At 46.9% G+C, this 23,429-nt stretch overlaps 1 protein-coding gene across 1 annotated transcript in view; it reads right to left on the bottom strand.

Moving 5' to 3' along the window:
• Positions 1–14,001, bottom strand: part of LOC118094284 (polyunsaturated fatty acid lipoxygenase ALOX15B-like) — a 36,552-nt gene extending 22,551 nt beyond the window's left edge. Inside the window, exon 1 of the mRNA XM_060281884.1 lies at positions 13,629–14,001. Coding sequence (XP_060137867.1) covers positions 13,629–13,925 — 297 coding nt within the window. The 5' untranslated portion in view covers positions 13,926–14,001. The remainder of the gene's footprint in view (positions 1–13,628) is intronic.
• Positions 14,002–23,429: the final 9,428 nt, after the last annotated feature.

Below are 23,429 nucleotides of genomic sequence, written 5' to 3'. Positions count from 1 at the left end.
TTGCTTCAGGGCCCTTTAATGGGGATTGTTTTTGTTTTATTTTCACCAGTGTATTCTGCAACAACTCACTGATGCAATAATAGTGCACAGGTGGTGGACTGTTGGAACATCATTCCGCTTTGCTAGTTCATCGCTAGAAAAATTTGGACCTGGGGAGTCTGCAAACCCTGATTCAAAGATTGGGGGGGGGGAGCCCAAAGCTTGCCCCATCCACCCAAAAATGTCATGCCTTCGAACGAACTGCCATTCATAAAAACATAAAATTGGAGGGGGCCCGTCATCTGGCCCAGCCCCTGCAATGCAGGAATTGCAACTAAATAACTTGTACACCCACAGCATAAGACGCCCTGAGGACTAGAAACTTTGGGGTGGAAAGCTATGAAAATGGAACCTCCGTACATGTTCTCTCCAGAGCAAGGAACGTGCAGCCGGCTCTCCGCTGCTTAACGCTGCTTCCATACAATGCAGAATGCTTATGGTGACACACTCTTTAATTCCTTTTCAAAACGGAGTCTTGCATAACCAAAACAAATAAACAGTCATAAAAGATCTGCTTAGCGTCGGAAATACCAAGCAGGGCGTATAATGATGTAATCATAAACGGTTAGAGCATTTGCAAAGCGAAGCAGGGCTTCAAATTGAATTGGGGGGGGGGGTTGCGTGTTGAGATTCCTGTGTGGCAGGGGGTTGGATTAGATGACCCCCGGGGTCCCTTCCAACTCTACGATGCTATGATTCTAAGAGTTATGGCACCCGAATCCTAAATCATGGCACCGATATGTCTCTAGGCAACACAGGGATAAATTATTACGTGTCCAAATCTAAAACATAAGAGATTACAGTCCTGTCACACTGCATAAAAATCTTCAGGGTTCCCCTGAGACCAGTAATTTACAAGGTTCCCCCCCCCCATACTAACCAAGGCCCACAAGCTCTTATACCACATGGAAATGTTTAAGTTTTGTACTGTTTTCCACTGTTGGGCAGTGAAATCCTGCCAGCCGCCAGCTTCCACGTTCCTTGGAACAGTTTTGGGGTCAACATGACCCCAAACACCCCATTGATTTACTGGAGCAGTCCGGAAACAGGACACTTTTAACATCTGAGAAAATAAAAACTTAGGGCATGAAGTTTATCTCAAAACTATTGGGGAAGAGACGTCTCTCGGGGCCTTCAGTCCTCTGACCTGTGGAATAGCTCGGTCGGTAGAGCACGAGACTTTTCATCTCAGGGTCGTGGGTTCAAGCCCCACACTGGGCAAAAAGATTCCTGCATTGGAGAGGGTTGGACTAGATGACCCTCGGGGTCCCTTCCAACTCTACGATTCTGTGATCTTCCTGGCAAGGCTGGGAGAGCTTCCTGTTTGAGGTCTTGGAAAGCTGCTGCCAGTCAGTGTAGACAGTACTGAGTTAAATGACCTAAAGCAGATCCCTGTGTGCCTAGGAAGGGATAAAGAATAAAAGGAGAGCAGAAAAATGGGGGAGTGGATTGTAAGGGAGCCCAACAAAGCCCCGAATTTGACTGCTTTGATTTTGTGTGGGTATGTGGGTACAACAACAACAACAACACACTTTTTGGGGGGATGGGAGCTGTTTTGCTCCTGCCCTGAGCCTGTGCTGAGTCTGCCCATTGGACAGGCCTTGCTGCCCAGCTGTGAATCAACTTGGAGTTGGTGCTGAGGATTCGCTTTCAATTGACGTTAGCCATAAAGCGACGTCTTCCCATCACGTTCCGTCAGATTCCAGACCAGACTGTACTTGCCACTGGAATGGCACGTGGGTCGGAGCACATGCGAGAGAGAGAGAGGAACTCCGGTGCGCTGGCTGTCGGCTGCCCATCACGGAAGCAAGTGACAGGGTGGATCGAAAAAGGCAACTGAACAATGAGAGGTGCCACTATATTTAAAAAACAGGGCTCCTCTGCCAAACAGGCTGGAATCCGGCAAGCCCTGCATTCCCAGAATGGATCGATTCACCTCTTTAATTTCTTCCTGTTGCTAGGCAGTTGCGAAAGGTGTGGTTTGAGTGTGTGTGACAAAATGGGCCTTCCTAGGGTTGATTACGATCCAGACGTGGGTGGCGCTGCGCTCTAAACCACTGAGCCTCTTGGGCTTGCCGATCGGAAGGTCGGCGGTTCGGATCCCTGCGACGGGGTGAGCTCCCGTTGCTCTGTCCCAGCTCCTGGCAACCTAGCGGTTCGAAAGCACGCCAGTGCAACTAGATAAATAGGTACCGCTGCGGCGGGAAGGTAAACACTGTTTCTGTGCACTCTGGTTTCCATCACAGTGTCCTGTTGTGCCAGAAGCGGTTTAGTCATGCTGGTCACATGACCTGGAAAGCTGTCTTTAGACAAACACCGGCTCCCACGGCCTGAAAGCGAGATGAGCGCCACAACCCCATAGTCGCCTTTGACTGGACTTAACCATCCGGGGGTCCTTTACCTTTACCTACCTTACGATCTAGATCAATTGTACACATAAATGGCTCAGGACCTCAAGGACAGCCTCTTTCCATATGAACCTACCTGGACCCTGAGATCATCTTCTGAGGCCCTCCTTCGTGTGCCTCCTCCTCGAGAGGTCTAGAGGGTGGCAACACGAGAACGGGGCCTTCTCTGCAGTGGCTCCCCGTCTGTGGAATGCTCTCTTCAGGGAAGTTCGCCTGGCGCCTTCATTAGGTGCCAGGTGAAAATGTTGCTTTTTAACCAGGCCTTTAGTTGATCTTATTAACATCCAACACCCTTTTAGAATGTGGTGCTTTGGGGTTTTTTTAAAAATTGAGTTATTGTTTTTAGTTTGATTTTATATGTTGTGGTCTTGTTTGTGAACCGCCCTGAGACCTACGGGTATAGGGAGGTGTATAAATTGAATAAATAATAATAATCAGCCACTTAAAGCGCATCCAACATAGCCCAGCCCACAAAAATGGATTTCTGCACACAGAAGCACAGTTCCCAGCAATTAACAAACTACAGTTCCCAGGGTTCTTCGCAGGGGAGTCTTGTGCATTAAATTTACCTTGGCCTTGTGATTACGGTGGAACATCTCATAAGTAGTATACCAAAAGTTTTGGAGAAGGTCCAGGAATTTGGCCAGGTGGCAGCTTTTAAACTATATAAAAACAAAACTAAAGTTTTGGTGAAAAATGTGACAGAACAATATAAAAAGGATTTACAACAAACTATGGCCTTATGTATAGAGAAAAAAGTCAAATATTTAGGTTGACAGCTAAGAATATTAATATTTTTAAAGATAACTTCATAAAGAGAAAGAGAAACTTAGAGATTTTGGGAAGGATGAACCTATCATTATGGGAAGAATATCAGTTATGAAAATTAATGTATTGCCGAGAATGTTATTTTTATTCCTGTGGTCATTCCTGTGGTCAGCGGCGCTGGATGCTTCCAAGAATGGCAAAAAGATTTTACAAGATTTATCTGGCAGGGGAAGAAACCAAGAATAAAATATAAATCGTTAACGGGTGCTAAAGAAAGAGGGGGCTTCGCCTTGCCAGATTTAAAACTATATTATGAGGCGTCTTGTCTCTGCTGGCTCCAGGAATGGATATTATTGGAAAATGTAGATGTTTTAGATTTGGAAGGACATGATAATAGATTTGGATGGCATGCATATCTATAGTATGAAAAAAGCAAAAGTACATAAAGGTTTTCAGAATAATCTAGTAAGGAAATCAATTTTTATGGCATGGGGGAAATATAAAAATTTACTAGAACAGAAAACACTGTGGTGGCTTTCCCCAATTGAAGCAATATCTCCGAAGAAAGTAAATATGAGAAATGAATGGGTGACTTATATAGAGCTGTAAATTGAAGTAAAACATCAGGTGAAACTGAAAGATTTTGGAGAGATAAGGCATTTATTAACTAATTGGTTACAGTATCACCAATTAAACGAGACTTTAAGACAGATAAAAAGAAAGGATTCAGTTGTGAAGCCTCAAGATTAGAAAAAGTTCTGTTAGAAAATAATGTAAAATTCCTGTTGAAAATGTATAGATTACTTTTAGAATGGCACACAAAGCGTGAACAGGTTAAATCAGTAATGATACATTGCATGAGAGATTTGGGACATAATATTCAATTAACCGCATGGGGAAAGTTATGGAAAACACATTTAAAATTTTCAGCGTGTTGTACCTTGAAAGAAAACTATATGAAAATGATGTATAGATGTTATCTGACTTCTACTAAATAAATTAGCAAAAATATACAGTACAAGTACAAATATTTGTTGGAAATGTAAAGAACAAGAAGGCAACTTTTATCATATGTGGTGGACGTGTAATAAAAGCCTTCTGGGAAATGATATTTATAATGAAATGGGGGGGGGGAGAATGTTTAAAATAGCTTTTATAATTAAACCTGAAGGGATTTTAGGTACAAAGATCCCAAAGGAGCAGAAAAGACTTTTCATGCATGCAATGACGACTGCATGGATGCTTTTAGCCCAAAGATGGAAAGAAAAAGTAGTCCCTATATAAGAGAGGAAGGGCAAATCAAGTTGCTGGAATACGCCAAAATGGCAAAAAAGACTGGAAAGCTCAGAAACCAAGAGGACAAAAGTTTCAAAAAAGAATGGGAAAGATTTACAATGTATTTGAGAGACCACTACAAACAAATGAAAACAATTGCAGGTGTTGAATAACACTTGCAGGGACGCGGGTGGTGCTGTGGTCTAAACCACTGAGACTCTTGGGCTTGCCAATCAGAAGATCGGTGGTTCGAATCCCCGTGATGGGATAATAATAATAATAATAATAATAATAATAATAATAATAATAATAATAATAATAATAATAATATATTTATAGCCCGCCCATCTGGCCGGGCTTCCCCAGCCACTCTGGGCGGCTTCCAACAGAAAAATAAAACACAATAATCTATTAAACATTAAAAAGCCTCCCTGAACAGGGCTGCCTTCAGATGTCTTCTAAAAGTCTGGTAGTTGTTTTCCTCTTTGACATCTGTTGGGAGGGCGTTCCACAGGGCAGGCGCCACCACCGAGAAGGCCCTCTGCCTGGTTCCCTGCAGCTTGGCTTCTCGCAACGAGGGAACCGCCAGAAGGCACTCATTGCTGGACCTCAGTGTCCGGGCAGAATGATGGAGGTGGAGACGCTCCTTCAGGTATACTGGACCGAGGCCATTTAGGGCTTTAAAGGTCAGCACCAACACTTTGGATTGTGCTCGGAAACGTACTGGGAGCCAATGTAGATCTTTCAAGACCGGTGTTATGTGGTCTCGGCGGCCGCTCCCAGTCACTAGCCTAGCTGCCGCATTCTGGATTAGTTGTAGTTTCCGAGTCACCTTCAAAGGTAGCCCCACATAGAGCGCATTGCAGTAGTCCAAGCGGGAGATAACTAGAGCATGCACCACTCTGGTGAGACAGTCTGCAGGCAGGTAGGGTCTCAGCCTGCATACCAGATGGAGCTGATAGACAGCCGCCCTGGACACAGAATTGACCTGCGCCTCCATGGACACAGTTACCCCATTCAGAACCAGGGAATCCTCCACACCTGCCCGCCTCCTGTCCCCCATGAACAGTACTTCTGGCTTCTCAGGATTCAACCTCAACAGGGATGAGCTCCTGTTGCTCGGTCCCAACTCCTGCCAACCTAGCAGTTCAAAAGCACGCCAGAGCAAGTAGATAAATAGGTACTGCCGCAGCGGGAAGGTAAACGGCATTTCCGTGCATTCTGGTTTCCGTCACAGACAGTGTCCTGTTGCGCCAGAAGCGGTTTGGTCAGTGCCGTAACCCCATAGTCACCTTTGACTGGACTTAACCGTCCAGGGGTCCTTTACCTTTAACTTTTATAATGTAACGAAAACTTTGGACAATACAGACAGATTTAAAATATAGAGGATGAAATAATACGCAGTTGAAAACGATGACAGAAGGGCCCATGGAGGGCAGGGTAGGAAGCCGGGAGGTTGAGCGGAATCTCGAAAATTTGAGAATACTCGTGATATCGTTTTAATTTTATATCTGTAAAACCATATATATATATATATATATATATATATGATCTTTCATTGTCTCCCAAGGCAGACGGATGCCAACCAATGAACAAATGTTTACACAGCGTAATCCAAGTTAACCGCAGCTCTCCGCTCTGGCATTAAAGCAATTATTGTGAACCAGCTAAGAGTAGCCGGTAGATTACCGAATTAAGATTGGGGACGGCCGCTCCTGCCATTAGGCAGATTGAGGCAGTGCTGACTCAGGCAGGCGATAATGGGCATCAAATTCTTTAGATATTCAATTTGTATTCTTGTATTTTTGCAGCCGGAGAGGTGCTTTTGGGGATTTTTGGCCTCAGTTGCCATTATAACTTGGTTGGCCGTGGATATCCTCCGGTGCACCGTAGCTTGATGTGTTTGTGTGTGCCGTAGGGGTGGAGATTTTGATAGTGCAAGTCCCCATTTGCTGGTGCGCCTCAGGCAGCAAAGTATTTTGGGCCAGCAACCCTTAGACTGGAAAGATCATAGAATCATAGAATCATAGAGTTGGAAGAGACCACAAGGGCCATCCAGTCCAACCCCCTGCCAAGCAGGAAACACCATCAAAGCATTCTTGACATATGCCTGTCAAGCCTCTGCTTAAAGACCTCCAAAGAAGGAGACTCCACCACACTCCTTGGTAGCAAATTCCACTGCCGAACAGCTCTTACTGTCAGGAAGTTTTTCCTAATGTTTAGGTGGAATCTTCTTTCTTGAAGTTTGAATCCGTTGCTCCGTGTCCGCTTCTCTGGAGCAGCAGAAAACAATCTTTCTCCCTCCTCCATATGACATCCTTTCATATATTTGAACATGGCTATCATATCACCCCTTAACCTTCTCTTCTCCAGGCTAAACATACCCAGCTCCCTAAGCCGTTCCTCATAAGGCATCGTTTCCAGGCCTTTGACCATTTTGGTTGCCCTCTTCTGGACACGTTCCAGCTTGTCAATATCCTTCTTGAACTATGGTGCCCAGTTCAGATCCAGATAAGATCCAGCTTCCAGCCACTTTCCTGCTGCGAAATTTTGTGTGTGCGGTCTCGAGCCTTAAATTTATTTCAGGCAGAGCTACCTACCTCGCAGGGTTGTTGTGGTGGCAAAATGGAGGGTGGGGAGGGGAGGAAATCCACACATACAGCCTGGAGCCTCCTTGGCTGAAGCTCAAAATAAAAAAACAACTGCAGTAAGTGGAATCATAGAATTCCATTTAACTCAGTACTGTCTGCACTGACTGGCAGCAGCTTTCCAAGACCTCAATCAGGAAGCTCTCCCAGCCTTGCCAGGAGATCACAGAATCGTAGAGTTGGAAGGGACCCCGAGGGTCATCTAGCCCAACCCCCTGCAGTGCAGGAATTTTTCGCCCGATAAAATTCAGAAATACCCAAGAGACATGCAAGCAAATGCAGCGAAAGGCTGGTTCAAATTGAGATGTGAAATTAAGATTCCACTACTGCTGTGTCAACAGAATCCTGCTGAAGTATCTTCCTGGTTCGTAGTCCCTCGGCACCCAAACTTCTCTGACCTGTTTACAGCCCACAGCCCTTCCCATGCTTCTGTGACATACTTCTCGAAATAATATCCAGTTCCTTCATGGCAATTGTTGTCCATTAACATTCTGCGATGGCAGCTGGAATGTTGGTGAGCATTCCGTGGTACCACCGAAGCTCATTCATGCCGGCCACACACACACACACACACACACAGAGAGAGAGAGAGAGAGAGAGAGAGAGAGAGAGAGAGAGAGAGAGAGAGAGAGGGATGCACTGCTTGGCCACGAGACTTGGGTTTGCTTGACACGCCTTGGCTATCTCGTGTACATCAGGCTCTTTGCATGGCAGGGGAAGAGATCAAAGATCTCCAGGTATTCATGTGATTTAGTCCGTAACGCATTAAGATGTGCGCCCTGATTGCACCCTCACCAAGCCAGTTCACATCAATGTGACAGGCAGGGAAGCCAAAGTGACTCACTAGCAAGAGTTCCGGAAAGCAGAGAAAATTGGTGGCCTCGGATCATCGGTCCGAGGGCTGCCAAATTAGCTTCGGTCTATACCAGAAAGCTTGTGATTTCCACCATAATAGAAGCAAAAGGGGGGCGGAATGCTATTTCCACCTCCCCCCATAATCCATAAAACGTAATAAAGTTTTCAAATAAAAAAGTCCAGGCGCCCATAAATGTGTGTAGCATAGCAGTCTCTCTTGCATTGTGCTGGGGCAACTATCTCCAGATCTGTAATGCTGCAGCAAGACAAAGCATAAAATCGGGTGGGGTTTTTTTGTGATTCCTGCTTTGCGGGGGGTCAGACTAGATGACACGTTGGGTCCCCCTCCAACTCTACAGGCCTGTGATTCTATAAGATGAGCCTGCTGCTGGATCAGGGCAATGGCGCCCACCTAGTCCAGCATCTTGTTCTCCCAGTGGCCAACCAGATGCCCATTACGGGAAACCAGCAAGCAGGATTCGAACGCAAGAGCCCGCTCTCCCCTCCTGCGGTTTCCAGCAACTGGGATTCAGAAGCCTCCGATTGTGTGTGGCAGAGCACAGCCATCAGGGCTAGGAGCCATCCATAGACTTACCCAGGGCCGGATTTAGGTTTGATGAGGCCCTAAGCTACTGAAGGTAATAAGGTAAAAAGGTAAAGGGACCCCTGACCATTAGGTCCAGTCGTGACCGACTCTGGGGTTGCGCGCTCATCTCGCATTATTGGCCGAGGGAGCCGGCGTATAGCTTCCAGGTCATGTGGCCAGCATGACAAAGCCGCTTCTGGCAAACCAGAGCAGCACACGGAAACGCCGTTTACCTTCCCGCTGTAGCGGTTCCTATTTATCTCCTTGCACTTTGATGTGCTTTCGAACTGCTAGGTTGGCAGGAGCTGGGACCGAGCAATGGGAGCTCACCCCGTCACAGGGATTCGAACCGCCGACCTTCTGATCAGCAAGCCCTAGGCTCAGTGGTTTAACCCACAGCGCCACCTGGGTCCCTTTTATATATAGAAAGGAGTAAACCAGTGATATTTTAGGGAGCAGGCTGACAGGCAGGGCCCATGACTTACATCATAGGAGCCTACACAACACAAAACACTGTTGCTGTATGTAGATTTTATTTTAGTTGTTTTGTATCTTATACAGTATTTTGGAAATGTACATCCAGTTATTTTTTCCCTTTAATTTTTTGGGGGGCCCCCAAGAGAGTGTTTAGCTAGTTTAGCTTACACCTAAATCCGCCACTGGACTTGCCCTATGTTGACGGTAATTCTGTTTCCAAGCAGTCCAAATTCCATAGTTAAACCGATGAAGAAGTGTTTCCCTTTATCAGTCCTGAATCTCCTAACATTCATCTTCGTTGATGTTATGAGAAAGGCAGAAAAACTCTTCTCCCTCTGCTTGCTCCAAGCCAAGCACAATTTAAAAACTTCTAATTATTTGCGTATCTTTTCCCCAACACGCAAACAGGCATAGACAGTTTAAAACAAGGGTGTGATTTGTGTATTCCCTGTGAGCCTCTTTCAGATTTCCGTGGCTGAACTTTGCAACAGCAGCAACAAAAAAGTGCCTTGTTGCATCAGCTGAAAGATGAGAGTAATCAGATATGTGAATCTTTGGCGCACGTGGGTGTAAGGAGGGGGGGGGGAGAAGGAAAATGGAAGCAGACGTCAAAGACTGACTGCAAGGAGGACAGGCTGTGACAATTCAATTAAGGGCTTAGATGCATGCCAAGTTAAACTCCCAAAAACAGTAATTGGAAGATAACACAATCATCCAAGGCTCTAAGCAATGCTGAGTCAATTAGCACCTGCATTGAGACAGACAGGAAACCCTTGCAATGGCTTCAGAATGCACTGGAAGAATGCAGCCAATTCCCCATCTCTTTCCGTGATGGAAATGGACAGGAATGTACAAAGGGTGGTTGACAGAATCCCCCTTCAAATGCGTTTCGGTTCTGAGTTGTCCAGAATGCAAACATGAGAATCACAGCGGATCTGTAGCTGCGATTCCCGCACTGCAGGGGGTTGGACTAGATGACCGCTTGGGCGCCCTTCCAACTCTACAGTTCTAAGATTCTGTGAGTTTCAAATGTGAACTTTAGTTCTGTTTCCAGAGATCTCCAACACCACCCCTTTTTTCCTTCCCCAATCCCATTTGAAACAAGGGCCAATCAGGTTAGACTTCCAAAAAACTTATCCAACTATCAGAAGCGTTTCTGAAGAGCCATCATCAATAAATGCTCTGAGATTGGGCTGTATCCAGGTAAGTCCTACTCAGAGTAGATCTGATGAAATTAATTGGCCCCGGTTAGTCATGTCCATTGATTTCCACCTGCGTACCCTCAGTAGGACTAACATTTGATATAACCTATTATAACCCTATTATTATTTCTGATGGCCATCATTATGGAAAGGTTATATGAGGATTAGACAAACTCATGGAAGAGACGGTAATCGATGTCTACCAGCCACAATGTCTGTGCTCTGCCTTCATGGTCAGTGGCACTAATGCCTCTGGATATGAGCCGCAGGAGGGGAGAGGGGTCTTGTGTTCGAATTTGGCTTGCAGGGTTCCCACGGGCACCTGGTTGGCCACTGTGAGAACAGGATACTGGACTAGATGGGCCATTGGCCTGATCCAGCAGGACTCTGTTGTTGTTAACATTTATATACTGCCTGTAAGGGGGGGGATTATAGAGAAACCTCCCCTCTCATCAGGAGCAGTCCGTCCCCAAGCAGCCATGAAAACGTGGGGTCTGAAGGGGCTAGTCAGGAAATGGAGAGGGAGTGCCAGGTCTCTGGCAGCATGGGAGAGCCCCTACTCCTCAGGCGGGAAGAGAGAGAGGCAGGAAGAATGGACAGGGAGAAAACGGATCGTAGACCCTTTCCCCCGGCACCGGAATTAAGGAGGAGGAGAAAGGGGAGGAGATTCACTGTCCCGAGGCTTTTATGTTGGTCAAAGTCACGTAAAGGGGCAGTGCCGGATTCTGAAACGGAGACAGCTCACTACACTGTAAATAACGTGCACCAATAAAGACTTTTGAAAGACAAGTATGTGGAAGGTCATTACGCAGGAGTAGTCGTAACAACCTCTGACACTGCCCTTCATCCAAAGATCTCAGGGCAGTTCAGAAGACAAAAAGCACAAAATAAACAGTTGAAACAGAACAAAACAATAATCCCTGTTTCTTATGTTACCTACCCATCGCCTGGAGTGATTTTTAATAATATAAGTTTAAACTGGACATAGCCAAATGCCCGTGGAATAGCTTAACACTCCGGGAGTGTTGGGTTGCATGTGTGCTCTGCCTTTGAAACCCATTCGAAGCCCATTCTTTTTCTCAAAGGATTCTGGGCCCTGTAGTTAATCAAAGCTTCCTCTACTGCCTGAGCTATGCAATGATAGAACACAAGGCTCAGTCGCAGAGAGAGTGTGATTTGCATCTGGAAGGCCCCCAGTTCACCACCAGCATCCCAAGCATCAAGCAACAGGTCCTGGGGAAGGTCTCACTCTTGAGCCGCGATCCGGACAGCTGTCACCAGTCTGAGGAGTCAATAGCTTGTCGTGATCTAAGGCAACTTGCCACGTGCCTTTGAGTCACTTCTTACAGTCAGTCATCAAATCGCCATGGAGCGAGAAGCAATCGAGTGATGCACCTGCCAATATGCAGACTAACCAAGTTTCTAGACCTCAATGAGTTACTGAATTCACTTCAAGATAACAATAAAAAAATTCCTTCCAGTAGCACCTTAGGTAAAGGTAAAGGGACCCCTGACCATTAGGTCCAGTCGTGACCGACTCTGGGGTTGCGGCGCTCATCTCGCATTATTGGCCGAGGGAGCCGGCGTACAGCTTCCAGGTCATGTGGCCAGCATGACAAAGCCGCTTCTGGCGAACCAGAGCAGCGCACGGAAACGCCGTTTACCTTCCCGCTGGAGCAGTACCTATTTATCTACTTGCACTTTGACGTGCTTTCGAACTGCTAGGTTGGCAGGAGCTGGGACCAAGCAACGGGAGCTCACCCCGTCGCGGGGATTCGAACCGCCGACCTTCTGATCAGCAAGCCCTCAGCTCTGTGGTTTAACCCACAGCGCCACCTGCGTCCCTGTAGTAGCACCTTAGAGACCAACTAAGTTTGTCATTGGTATGAGCTTTCGTGTGCATGCACACTTCTTCGGATACACTTCTCCCAACTTTGAATTCACTTTGGGCCAGCTCCTTGCATTCAGGCCCAACATCCTGTTCTCACAGTGGCCAACCAGATCATGCCTCTTCTGCGAAGACCCCAAGCAAGACCTGAGGTTCGACAGCAGTGTGCATTTCTGGTTTGCGATTCCCAGCGAGGGATAGCCAGAGGCAAACTGCCTCCGGCGGCAGAGTTAGACTTATCCTTTGTCAATGCAGCTCTCACGCCCTCTTAGCATACCCTTGTCCTGCGCCCTGTCTGCGCATACAATCCAGGTGAGCAGATGATATTGCCCATCATTAGTTGCATTTCTCAACTGAGGCCACAAATGAGCTCCTCAGAGATAAAGGTGGGATATAGCCCATCAGATAGCTCAATCAGCAGAGCATGAGAGTCTTAAGCTCAGTGTTGTGGGTTCAAGCCCCACGTGGGGCAGAAGATTCCTGCGTTGGACTAGATTACCCTCATGATCCCTTCCAACTCTACAATTTTAAATGAAACCAATAATATAAATAAACAAGTTATTTGTGGTATGGCGAGTTTGCAGTTCCTGGGCCGCATCCAATGTCAGTTCCATGCAAGGTAGACCCCACTGGAATTAATGGTCGTCGTGGCTAACTTAGGCCCATTGACTTCGATAGGTTTTATTTATCTATATTGGAGAGAATATACCGGTACAGCCATTTAAATCTCTCTCTCTCTCTTTGTGTGAAAATATCCAAGGAGGAGAAGGCATGCAGAAAGTCCCTGGTTTTTTAATCCCCAGCATCTCCAAGTAAGGCTGGGAGAGGTCCCATCTGAAATCTTAGAGAGCTGCTGCCAGCCAGTGTAAACAATAATGAGCTAGATGGACCACGAGTCCGGCTCAGTATAATTCAGCTCCTAGGTCCCCATGTCTGAGGGCCACCGCTCCAAGTCTCAGTAACCACAAGCGAGGCCGGATCAATTTAGATTTAAATGCCTTCAACATTTTTGGCAGACTCCTTGCATTTGAAATGCAAAATTAAGTAGCCACGCAGAGATCGTCCCCCTGTTTTTCACCTCCAAAACCCGACGTTCAGCACAAACCTTTCAGGCTGCTACTTGTATAGCGAAACGAGAGAGTTCTTTGGTCGAGTTTTCCGATCGGGTTTCGAAAGCTAAACGTTGCAAAATGTCGGACTCAAAAGGATACCCGGGTATTAATTTGAGCTCTCCTGCAAATTTGTTTTGGTCCTGGAGCTGTCCCTTGTGGCTTATTGTAAAATCGCGTGTGAATTAAAAATGTAGAAGCAATTTGTTTTATTGTCGTTCGTTTAATCGTAGCTGCCTTGAGATGAAAGTTCCCTTAAGGTCATCCTTAACATGTTTGCAAAAGGAGCTGCTATTTGCTCTGGGGAGCTGCCAGACCACCCTCTCCCCAACGCCCTCCCTTCTCCCTGAACAGCCAAACCCCAAAAGCTTACCGATCCCTTGGCGCAACTGGTTCCAACCTGGTTCAGAAGTTGCTTGGCGCTCTCTCCGTTGGTCCCCACCAAGGTGATGGAAATGGAGTCAAAGGTCCCAGTTAGGAGACCTTTCCCGGTTGTCACTTTGACTTTGTATGTAACTGGTTCGGCCGGCTTGGCGGAGAAGATTCCCACTTGCTCCATCCTGCCCAGGTTTGGACCCTCGGGAGATCGGGGCGAATAGAAGCTGGGAAAAGCTTCGGGAACAACCCGGGAGCCTGGCTTATAAGTGCGGTGCGCAGGCGAGGCAAACATCTGATCCAGGAACCGGCTCGTCTCCCTTTTGGCAGAGCTACGCCCAGGTGCCTCTAAGCGACAGAGCTCAGTCCTCCCACCCACTCTCGCTGCCTCAACTCATACAGGTAACCTCGTGCAGCGCAGGCTAACGTTTATATATATACACATCCACACACAGGCCTTCTCCTCCATCCTCCCCGCATAGAAAAAGGGGAAAGCAAGCTGCACCTGGACATGGAGGGCCGGACCACCCATCTCTCCATCGTGGGTGGCTCGACCTCCCATCTCGGCAGGTGCATCTCGGCAGGGAGAGATGAGAGGGCGATGGCAGGGCTGGAAGGCAGGGGGATGGAGCGAAGCAGATGGGAAGATAGGCAGAGAGAAAGGGAGGGTAACTTTTCATCGACAGAAATTAAGATAGGGGTTCGGGACTAAGCCAGGCCGTGGCCCACTGGCACCTCCAGAGTCTTATTCCAGCCCTATCTGGAGACGGCAGGGATCGAACCTGCGATCTTTTGCAGCCAAAGGAGGCGTTCTTCTGTCCCCAAGCTAAAGCCCAACTCCACAAACTCCTTCCAGAGCAGTTGGAGGGGGCAGGAGTTTTTTTTGGGGGGGGGTTCAGTGCCCCTCTCTGTTTACCTGGTTGCTAGCATTGCCAGGTCAGGAGCAGCCCAGGCCCCAGATCTAGGGGCACGCCCTACTGGCAGTGCCACGGGGGCAGGCCCCCGGAGATGGAGGTGAATAGGAGTGAGTCCTTGATTTCCCATTCCCACCCCCTTTTTGGTATATTTGTTGTTGTTGTTACAGGATATTTCAATTGAACAGAATAAACAGAAACAGGATATTTCAATTGAGCGGAATAAACAGAAATAAAAAGGGAATAAAATATATAAATTGAAGACAGGAGTGCCTGGCGTGCTATGGTCCATGGGGTCACAAAGAGTCGGACACGACTAAACGACTAAACAACAATAAAATATATAAATTAATAATGGAATAAAAAGGGAAAGGTATATTATATCACTATATATGCAAACAACTACAGTTCCACATGTTTGTCTAGCACAGTGGTACTTCGGTTTACGAACTTAATCTGTTCCGGAAGTCCGTTCTTAAATCGAAACCGTTCTTAAACCGAGGCGCGCTTTCTCTAATGAGGCCTCCCGCCTCCGGTGCCCTTCCACCGTTCGGATTCCGTTCGTAGACTGAGGTAAAGTTCACTAACTTCCAGTTTTGTGGAGTTCTTATACCGAATAGTTCATGAAGAGGGCTGTTCTTAAACCGAGGTACCACTGTACATCAATATGTAAGTGTTATTATTATCCAAATACGCATATGCAGTGCTTTTTTTTCTTTAAAAAATGTTTAGGGGTACTCTCATTTTGACTCAAGAAAATCACCATTTTATAGTTCAAATTGGGGAAAATAAATACAGTAAATGGACAAAAGGCCGCCATCGGGGGTAGCAACGAAATTGACGATTCACCATGCAAGAGAAGAAACTGTTTTTTAAAAAAATTATTTTCTTCTCCCATTAGATTCACAAAATGTTTAGGGGTATTCGTCCGCCTGCGTCCCTCCAGAAAAAAGGTACTGGATATATGATTATTTATAACCTACTATATTTTTAGTAAACACACTTCCAAGCGCCCTGTCACCAGACGTCACCGTGAAGTCAGGTTATTGACAGGTGAGAGGCCCTGCCCAGCGGTCAAAATTGTCCCACAAGGCTGGGTCCTCATAAACACCTTGACCCATGGAGTCCCAAAGTCTCCTCACCCCTGATATGAAAGGTGGGCTGCAAATGTAATAATAAATGAATGAATGTGAATTCATGGCAGGCACAATCTTTCAAATTCATCGTTCCACCCGGAGAGGACAATTGAATTGAATTGAAATACTTGTATACAGTGAGATCATACTGTATTCTTCAACATCAACTTCGTTGGACTGGTCATGTTGTACGGATGCCTGATGATCACCTTCCAAAACAACTACTCTATTCCGAACTTAAAAATGGAAAGCGTAATGCTGGCAGACAACAAAAGAGGTTTAAAGACTGTCTCAAGGCAAATCTAAAAAAATGTAGTATGAACACTGACAACTGGGAAACCCTGGCCTGTGAGTGCTCCAGCTGGAGAACAGCCTTTATCAAAGGTGTCATGGGCTTTGAAGACACTCGATCTCAGGACGCAAGGGAGAAACGTGCTAAGAGGAAGGCATGCTTGGCAAATCCACACCGTGATCAACTCCCGCCCGGGAACAAATGTCCCCACTTTGGAAGGATGTGTGGATCCAGAATTGGCCTCCACAGTCACTGTTAAAACTGTGTTTATGGAAGACAATCTTACTTGGATACGAGTGATCGCCAAAGAAGAAACAGGCTCTCTTTGAATGATGATCAATTCAATTTATATATTTGAATTTGATCATATTCTTTCATGGGGTGTGAGTGGTTCCCCTGCTGAGTCGAGGGGCCGCAAAATTGAGAAGACCCGTCATTGAGAAGACTCATTTGGGACCATTTGAGAGGCTACTATATGCGGTGGCAATGTAAGGTTATTTGAAAAAAGCTTGGATAATGATATACAGTATAATGATTTGAAGAAAATGCTTAAAATAACCTTTGTTAAAAAACGGAAGCCTTGACATTGGGTTCTACAGGATCGATTGTTTTCAAAGGGAAAAAAGAATCTCCCCCTGTATCGGATAGGAGATTCTTGGCCACGATCATCCAGAATTTGAAAAGGAAGACGCCCCCGCCAAAGAAGATAAAGGAGATTGGTAAAGTAAATTAATGGACCATACAGGAATAATCAATTAATTAGAAATCCAAGAAAATAAGCAGACAATAATTTGGAAAATGGAAATTTGTTCTTGCATGCTTACAACATTATACATTAGCAGGACTTTGGAAAACACTTGTAATATGATGAAGAATGTATAAAATTGGAAAGTACACTCATACCTCGGGTTAAGTATGCTTCAGGTTGAGAACTTTCAATTTAAGTACTCTGCGGACCCGTCTGGGACGGATTAATCCACTTTCCATCACTTTCAATGGGAAAGTTCACTTCAGGTTAAGTACGGACTTCCAGAACCAATTAAGTACTTAACCTGAGGTACCACTGTATTATTATGGGCATGCAAGATTAAATGTAAAATAAAAGAACCAGGAAGGGAAGGGAATTCTAGAAATCCCATGTTTGGGAATTGTTAATAATAATAATAATAATAATAATAATAATAATAATAATAATAATAATTTATTATTTATACCCCGCCCATCTGGCTGGGTTTCCCCAGCCACTCTGGGCGGCTTCCAACAGAAACATTAAAATACACTAATTTCTTAAACATTAAAAGCCTCCCTGAACAGGGCTGCCTTCAGATGTCTTCTAAAAATCTGGTTGCTGTTTTCCTTTTTGACATCTGATGGGAGGGCGTTCCACAGGGCAGGCGCCACCACCGAGAAGGCCCTCTGCCTGGTTCCCTGCAACTTGGCTTCTCGCAATGAGGGAACTGCAAGAAGGCCCTCAGAGCTGGACCTCAGTGTCCGGGCAGAACGATGGGGGTGGACCGAGGCCGTTTAGGGATTTAAAGGTCAGCACCTACACTTTGAATTGTGCTCGGAAATGTACTGGGAGCCAATGTAGATCTTTCAAGACCGGTGTTATGTGGTCTCGGCGGCCGCTCCCAGTCACCAGTCTAGCTGCTGCATTCTGGATTAGTTGTAGTTTCCGGGTCACCTTCAAAGGTAGCCCCACGTAGAGCGCATTGCAGTAGTCCAAGCGGGAGATAACTAGAGCATGCACCCCTCTGGAGAGACAGTCCACGGGCAGGTAGGGTCTCAGCCTGCGTACCAGGTGAAGCTGATAGACAGCTGCCCTGGACACAAAATTCACCTGTGCCTCCATGGACAGCTGTGAGTCCAGAATGACTCCCAGGCCTGCGCACTTCAGGGGCACAGTTACCCCATTCAGGACCAGGGAGTCCTCCACACCTGCCCGCCTCCTGTCCCCCACAAACAGTACTTCTGTCTTGTCAGGATTCAATCTCAATCTGTTAGCCGCCATCCATCCTTCAACCGCCTCCAGACACTCACACAGGACCTTCACTGCCTTCACTGGTTCTGATTTGAAAGAAAGGTAGAGCTGGGTATCATCCGCATACTGATGAACACCCAGCCCAAACCCCCTGATGATCTCTCCCAGCGGCTGCATGTAGATGTTAAAAAGCATGGGGGAGAGGACAGAACCCTGAGGCACCCCACAAGTGAGAGCCCAGGGGTCTGAACACTCATCCCCCACCACCACTTTCTGAACACGGCCCAGGAGGAAAGAGCGGAACCACTGTATAACAGTGCCCCCAACTCCCAACCCCTCTAGACGGTCCAGAAGGATGTTATGGTTGATTGTATCAAAGGCCGCTGAGAGATCCAGCAGAACCAGGAAACAGCTGTTACCTTTGTCCCTAGCCTGCTGGAGATCATCAACCAGTGCAACCAAGGCAGTTTCAGTCCCATGATGAGGCCTGAATCCCGACTGGATTGTATACATAGCTGTTCCAAGGATTACGGCATGGTTATTTTTATTTTTATTTTGTTATTATTGTTAAAATTAATAAAATAGTATTAAAAAGGAGAGAGAGAGAGAAGACCCATTTGGAGGAAACAGATATTGGCCTCATTCAGAGCCCGAGACCACACAAAAATGACCAAAGTCCGTCCCTGATCCAGGTGGCTGCTGTGAGGACAGGATCCTGGATTAGGTGGGAGCAGCTTGCCTCCTCTAACATTCCTGAAATATCAGGAGATTAGAAGGCAGGAGCAGTTACTCCCAGGGCACAGTGTCCTGTTGACCCATTTATTTGTCCTGTTAACCCACAGCCCACTCTCCTCAGCCCTCCCCAACCGCACGTCTTCATCATTTTCTGAGCGTGTCTCCCTCCACCTTCCACCTGCTTCCTCTGGAAAACCAGGAACTGCCTTAACCAGGGCAGGAAGTTGAGCAGTGGTGCAGTTACACTTAAATTTCCCTCGGGATGACTCAATGGATTACCGGTAGTTCCCATTGCAATCTAGGAGGAGTTCTGAGTCATTGGCATATTTAGAATAGGGAAGGAATTTTGTCAGCTAGTCATCACGTTGGCCAATGGCTCTAAGTGCTTGGGGATTTTTGTTATTGTCTGGGATGATGTGAAGTATGTGGCTTGGCTTGCTTGTGTGAGTCGCCTCTTGGGCTATTCCGTGGCTGGGCCGATCTCCGAGGGGCTGAGCGTCTTTATCTGACACAGGGCCGGATTAAGCCCTTAAAAGATTTGGGGGGCCCCGTATATATCTAATTCAAAACATAAAGAACAATAAACCGTAAGATGAAGTTTTATCCTTCGAAATGAAACAGATGGAAAACAATGGTTATTTTTGTTTATTTCCGTTTGAGAAATTTCCTCCTAATTTTTCTAATTGCAAAGTCTTTGATCAGGTCCTCAAAACTCATCTTACGCAACACATTGGCTTCTAAACTTAGAGATAAGCCATCCAGCCTGCCTTGTTGCATTGCTGTTCGGCTGGGATTTTTAATATACTTCAACTGAGAAAATGAACACTCAGCTGGGCAATTTGTGACCCTTAATGTTAAAAATCCGGCAATGGGATATTTCTGCAGTGTCCCCCTCCTTCCCCGATGCCCTAAGAACGGGCTTATTTTGCTTAATGGTTCATCGGACAGTTGTTCGTTGCTAGGATTAATCAGAAAAGTTTGTACAAATAGCTCTGGCATATATTTGCTGGTTTAAATAATTTGTTCCTCTTCCACAAGACCTAGTGAGGGGCAACAACAATAAAGCCGTTTGGTGATCAATAGTTTTCCAAGTGTGGATTGCACACTTTGAAACCTGCTGTGCCAATGTAAGGGCAAGAGGCTGGTTTAGTTTTGCTTTGTAAAAGAAAGCCGAGATTCTCAGAATACTGATTTCTATGCCTCAAACTATTGTTGTTGTTGTTGTTTAGTCGTTTAGTCGTGTCCGACTCTTCGTGACCCCATGGACCAGAGCACGCCAGGCACTCCTGTCTTCCACTGCCTCCTGCAGTTTGGTCAAACTCATGTTCGTAGCTTCAAGAACACTGTCCAACCATCTTGTCCTCTGTCGTCCCCTTCTCCATGTGCCCTCCATCTTTCCCAATATCGGGGTCTTTTCCAGGGAGTCTTCTCTTCTCATGAGGTGGCCAAAGTATTGGAGCCTCAGCTTCACGATCTGTCCTTCCAGTGAGCACTCAGGGCTGATTTCCTTCAGAATGGAGAGGTTTGATCTTCTTGCAGTCCATGGGACTCTCAAGAGTCTCCTCCAGCACCATAATTCAAAAGCATCAATTCTTCAGCGATCAGCCTTCTTTATGGTCCAGCTCTCACTTCCATACATCACTACTGGGAAAACCATAGCTTTAACTATACGTTTGACTAAACTATACGTTTGACTAAACGTGATCCACCTGGAGAAGGAACTGGCAAGCCACTCCAGTATCCCTGCCAAGAAAACTCCATGGACAAAGACAACAGGCATATAAAAGTTATGACGCCTCAAACTATATTATGTGGAAATATGGTCTAATTTCATGTGGTCCGTGGATTGAGTTCAAAAACTCCTTGTGAGTGATCCATTCTGGAGTATTGTATCCCTTCCCTGGGCTAAGGGGGGGAGTGGGGGGGAGTGGGGGGACATTGCCAGCTTTTGGACCTTGTCTCATTCAAGGTTTGGATCCATCAGGAGTGCCAGCTTGGCCCTGTGACTGTGGGTCCCCGGGTTCGTGGGTGCCATGTAGTGTGAATGAGCCCGCCACCGAAATTTCTGGGTACCCAGCCGCTTCACGGGGAAATTTGTGGGTGCTCTGGCACCCAGGGCCGCAGGGAGTTGGCACCTATGGGACCCACCCACTCTGTAGGGAGTTGCCCAGTAGGGAATGCAGGGAAAAGATTGCCTACGCCTCAACGAAGGGACGTGGGTGGCTCTGTGGTCCAAACCACTGAACTTCTTGGGTTTGCCAATCAGAAGGTCGGCGGTTCGAATCCCTGTGATGGGGTGAGCTCCCGTTGCTCGGTCCCAGTTGCTGCCAACCTAGCAGTTCGAAAGCACACCAGTGCAAGTAGATAAATAGGTACCGCTCCGGCGGGAAGGTAATCTGCATTTCCGTGCACTGCTCTGGTTTCGGTGTTCCGTTGCGCCAGAAGCGGTTTAGTCGTGCCGGCCACATGACCCGGAGAAACTGTCTGCGGACAAACGCCAGCTCCCTTGGCCTGTAAAGCGAGATGAGCGCCGCAACCCCAAAGTCGTCTGCGACTGGACTTAACTGTCAGGGGTCCTTTACTTTTACCTTTTACAGCTCATTGAGGGGCAGATGGGGCTTGTCCACCTGCAAGGGAGCCCATCTAGGAGGAAAACTCTGATCCTAAACCTCTGCTGCCTACCTAGCGGGATATCGCTGGGAGAAGAAAAGTCTCAGGAGTAAACCCTACACAAATCTGGAGTGGAGTCCCTAAGACGGTTGGATGGCGCCTTGTACGCCTCCTTCCGGCAACTCCTGCAGCCAAGCTGGTGCCAGACTGAAAAGGATCTAGGAGTCTTGGTAGACCACAAACTTGACATGAGTCAACAGTGTGATGCAGCAGCTAAAAAAGCCAATGCAATTCTGGGCTGCATCAATAGGAGTATAGCATCTAGATCTAGGGAAGTAATAGTATCACTGTATTCTGCTCTGGTCAGACCTCACCTGGAGTACTGTGTCCAGTTCTGGGCACCACAGTTCAATAAGGATACTGACAAGCTGGAACGTGTCCAGAGGAGGGCAACCAAAATGGTCAAAGGCCTGGAAACGATGCCTTATGAGGAACGGCTTAGGGAGCTGGGTATGTCTAGCCTGGAGAAGAGAAGGTTAAGGGGTGATATGATAGCCATGTTCAAATATATAAAAGGATGTCATATAGAGGAGGGAGAAAGGTTGTTTTCTGCTGCTCCAGAGAAGCGGAGACGGAGCAATGGATTCAAACTTCAAGAAAGAAGATTCCACCTAAACATTAGGAAGAACTTCCTGACAGTAAGAGCTGTTCGGCAGTGGAATTTGCTGCCAAGGAGTGTGGTGGAGTCTCCTTCTTTGGAGGTCTTTAAGCAGAGGCTTGAGAGGCATATGTCAAGAATGCTTTGATGGGGTTTCCTGCTTGGCAGGGGGCTGGATTGGATGGCCCTTGTGGTCTCTTCCGACTCTATGATTCTGTGATTCTGTGATTCTATGTCTTGCTCTGCTTTCCTTTGGACCCCATCAGCCAGGCCGAGAGGGGGGTTTTGTCGACTGGGCAGCCCTGGACCTCCACAAACACTGTCCAAGCTTGCGTCTCAAGGATGCTGCAACGTAGCAGTTTGGCTTCACCCCCCAGAAGTACACTCCATTGTCTCTCGAGACAGGCAGGTGCCAGCAAAATATATACAGGCGCTGCATAGGTGGAGACCCACCTCAAATGTCCCAGCAGACAGGGAGGGAGCGATTGCTCAGTGGCAGAGCACCTCCCTTGGTTACAGAAGGTCACGGGTTACGTGGGGGGGGGGACAAATGACAAGCAAAAATTACATGCCTTGCATAGGCAGGCTGGAATAAACCAATGCACAAGAAGAGAGAGGGCTCTTGAACTCGGATCCCGCTTGCAAGTTCCCCACAAGCATCTGGTTGGCCACTGAGAGAACAGAATGCTGGACCAGGTGGGCTGCCGGCCGGATCCAGCAGTCCCTTCTTACGTTTTTAGCGGTAGAGTGAAGGTGCTGGCCTAGCATCAATGAGCGGGGAGTTCCAAAGTTCAGCGCTGCCACATTGAAAATCCCATCTCTTGCAAGAGTGGAACAAACACTACGCACTGCTTGTAGAGGTGTCCGTTCCGTCGATCTAAACATCCAAGTGGGCACATATCGGGTGAAGCACATACTGTACTGGGTTATCCTCGATCCACTGGTTTGGCTGCATGCATAGAACTATGGCAGGAGTTCCTCACAAGTGTGGTTCCCCTGGGAGCTCCAATTTAACACACCTTCCGATTCTTAATGCTCTGTTCTCATGACTCATCATCATGTTTGTGAAGTACGCAGACTCTTTTAAATTTAACTTCCACACCACCGGGGTGGCGCAGTGCTGGGAGTGCGGCCTGGTCATGTGCCCCACGAGCCTCAGGTCTTTGATACTAGCTCTTAGATCTCCACTTTCTTCAAACAAAAATTATTATTTTTATTGCTTTGCTCCTACGGTGGTTTCCCCTCCGACGACCGTTGCCCTGAATTTGCACCTATGCATTTACATTAGCAGCTGTTGATTTTTGTGCAAATTGCAATGGGGTGGTGCCCAGGGGCTTTCGAGGATAAGGGAGGATAAAAGAAAGTACTGCTTTGCGCAGTCAGTGCATAGTTCAACTATGGAACTCATTGCCGCAGGGAGCTGCGATGGCCACCAACCTGGATGGCTTTAGGATTGGGCAGATTCGTGGAAAA

This window comes from Zootoca vivipara, chromosome 13 (assembly GCF_963506605.1).
Source record: "Zootoca vivipara chromosome 13, rZooViv1.1, whole genome shotgun sequence".
Lineage (NCBI taxonomy): Eukaryota > Metazoa > Chordata > Lepidosauria > Squamata > Lacertidae > Zootoca > Zootoca vivipara.
This window is presented reverse-complemented; position numbering and strand designations above follow the sequence as displayed.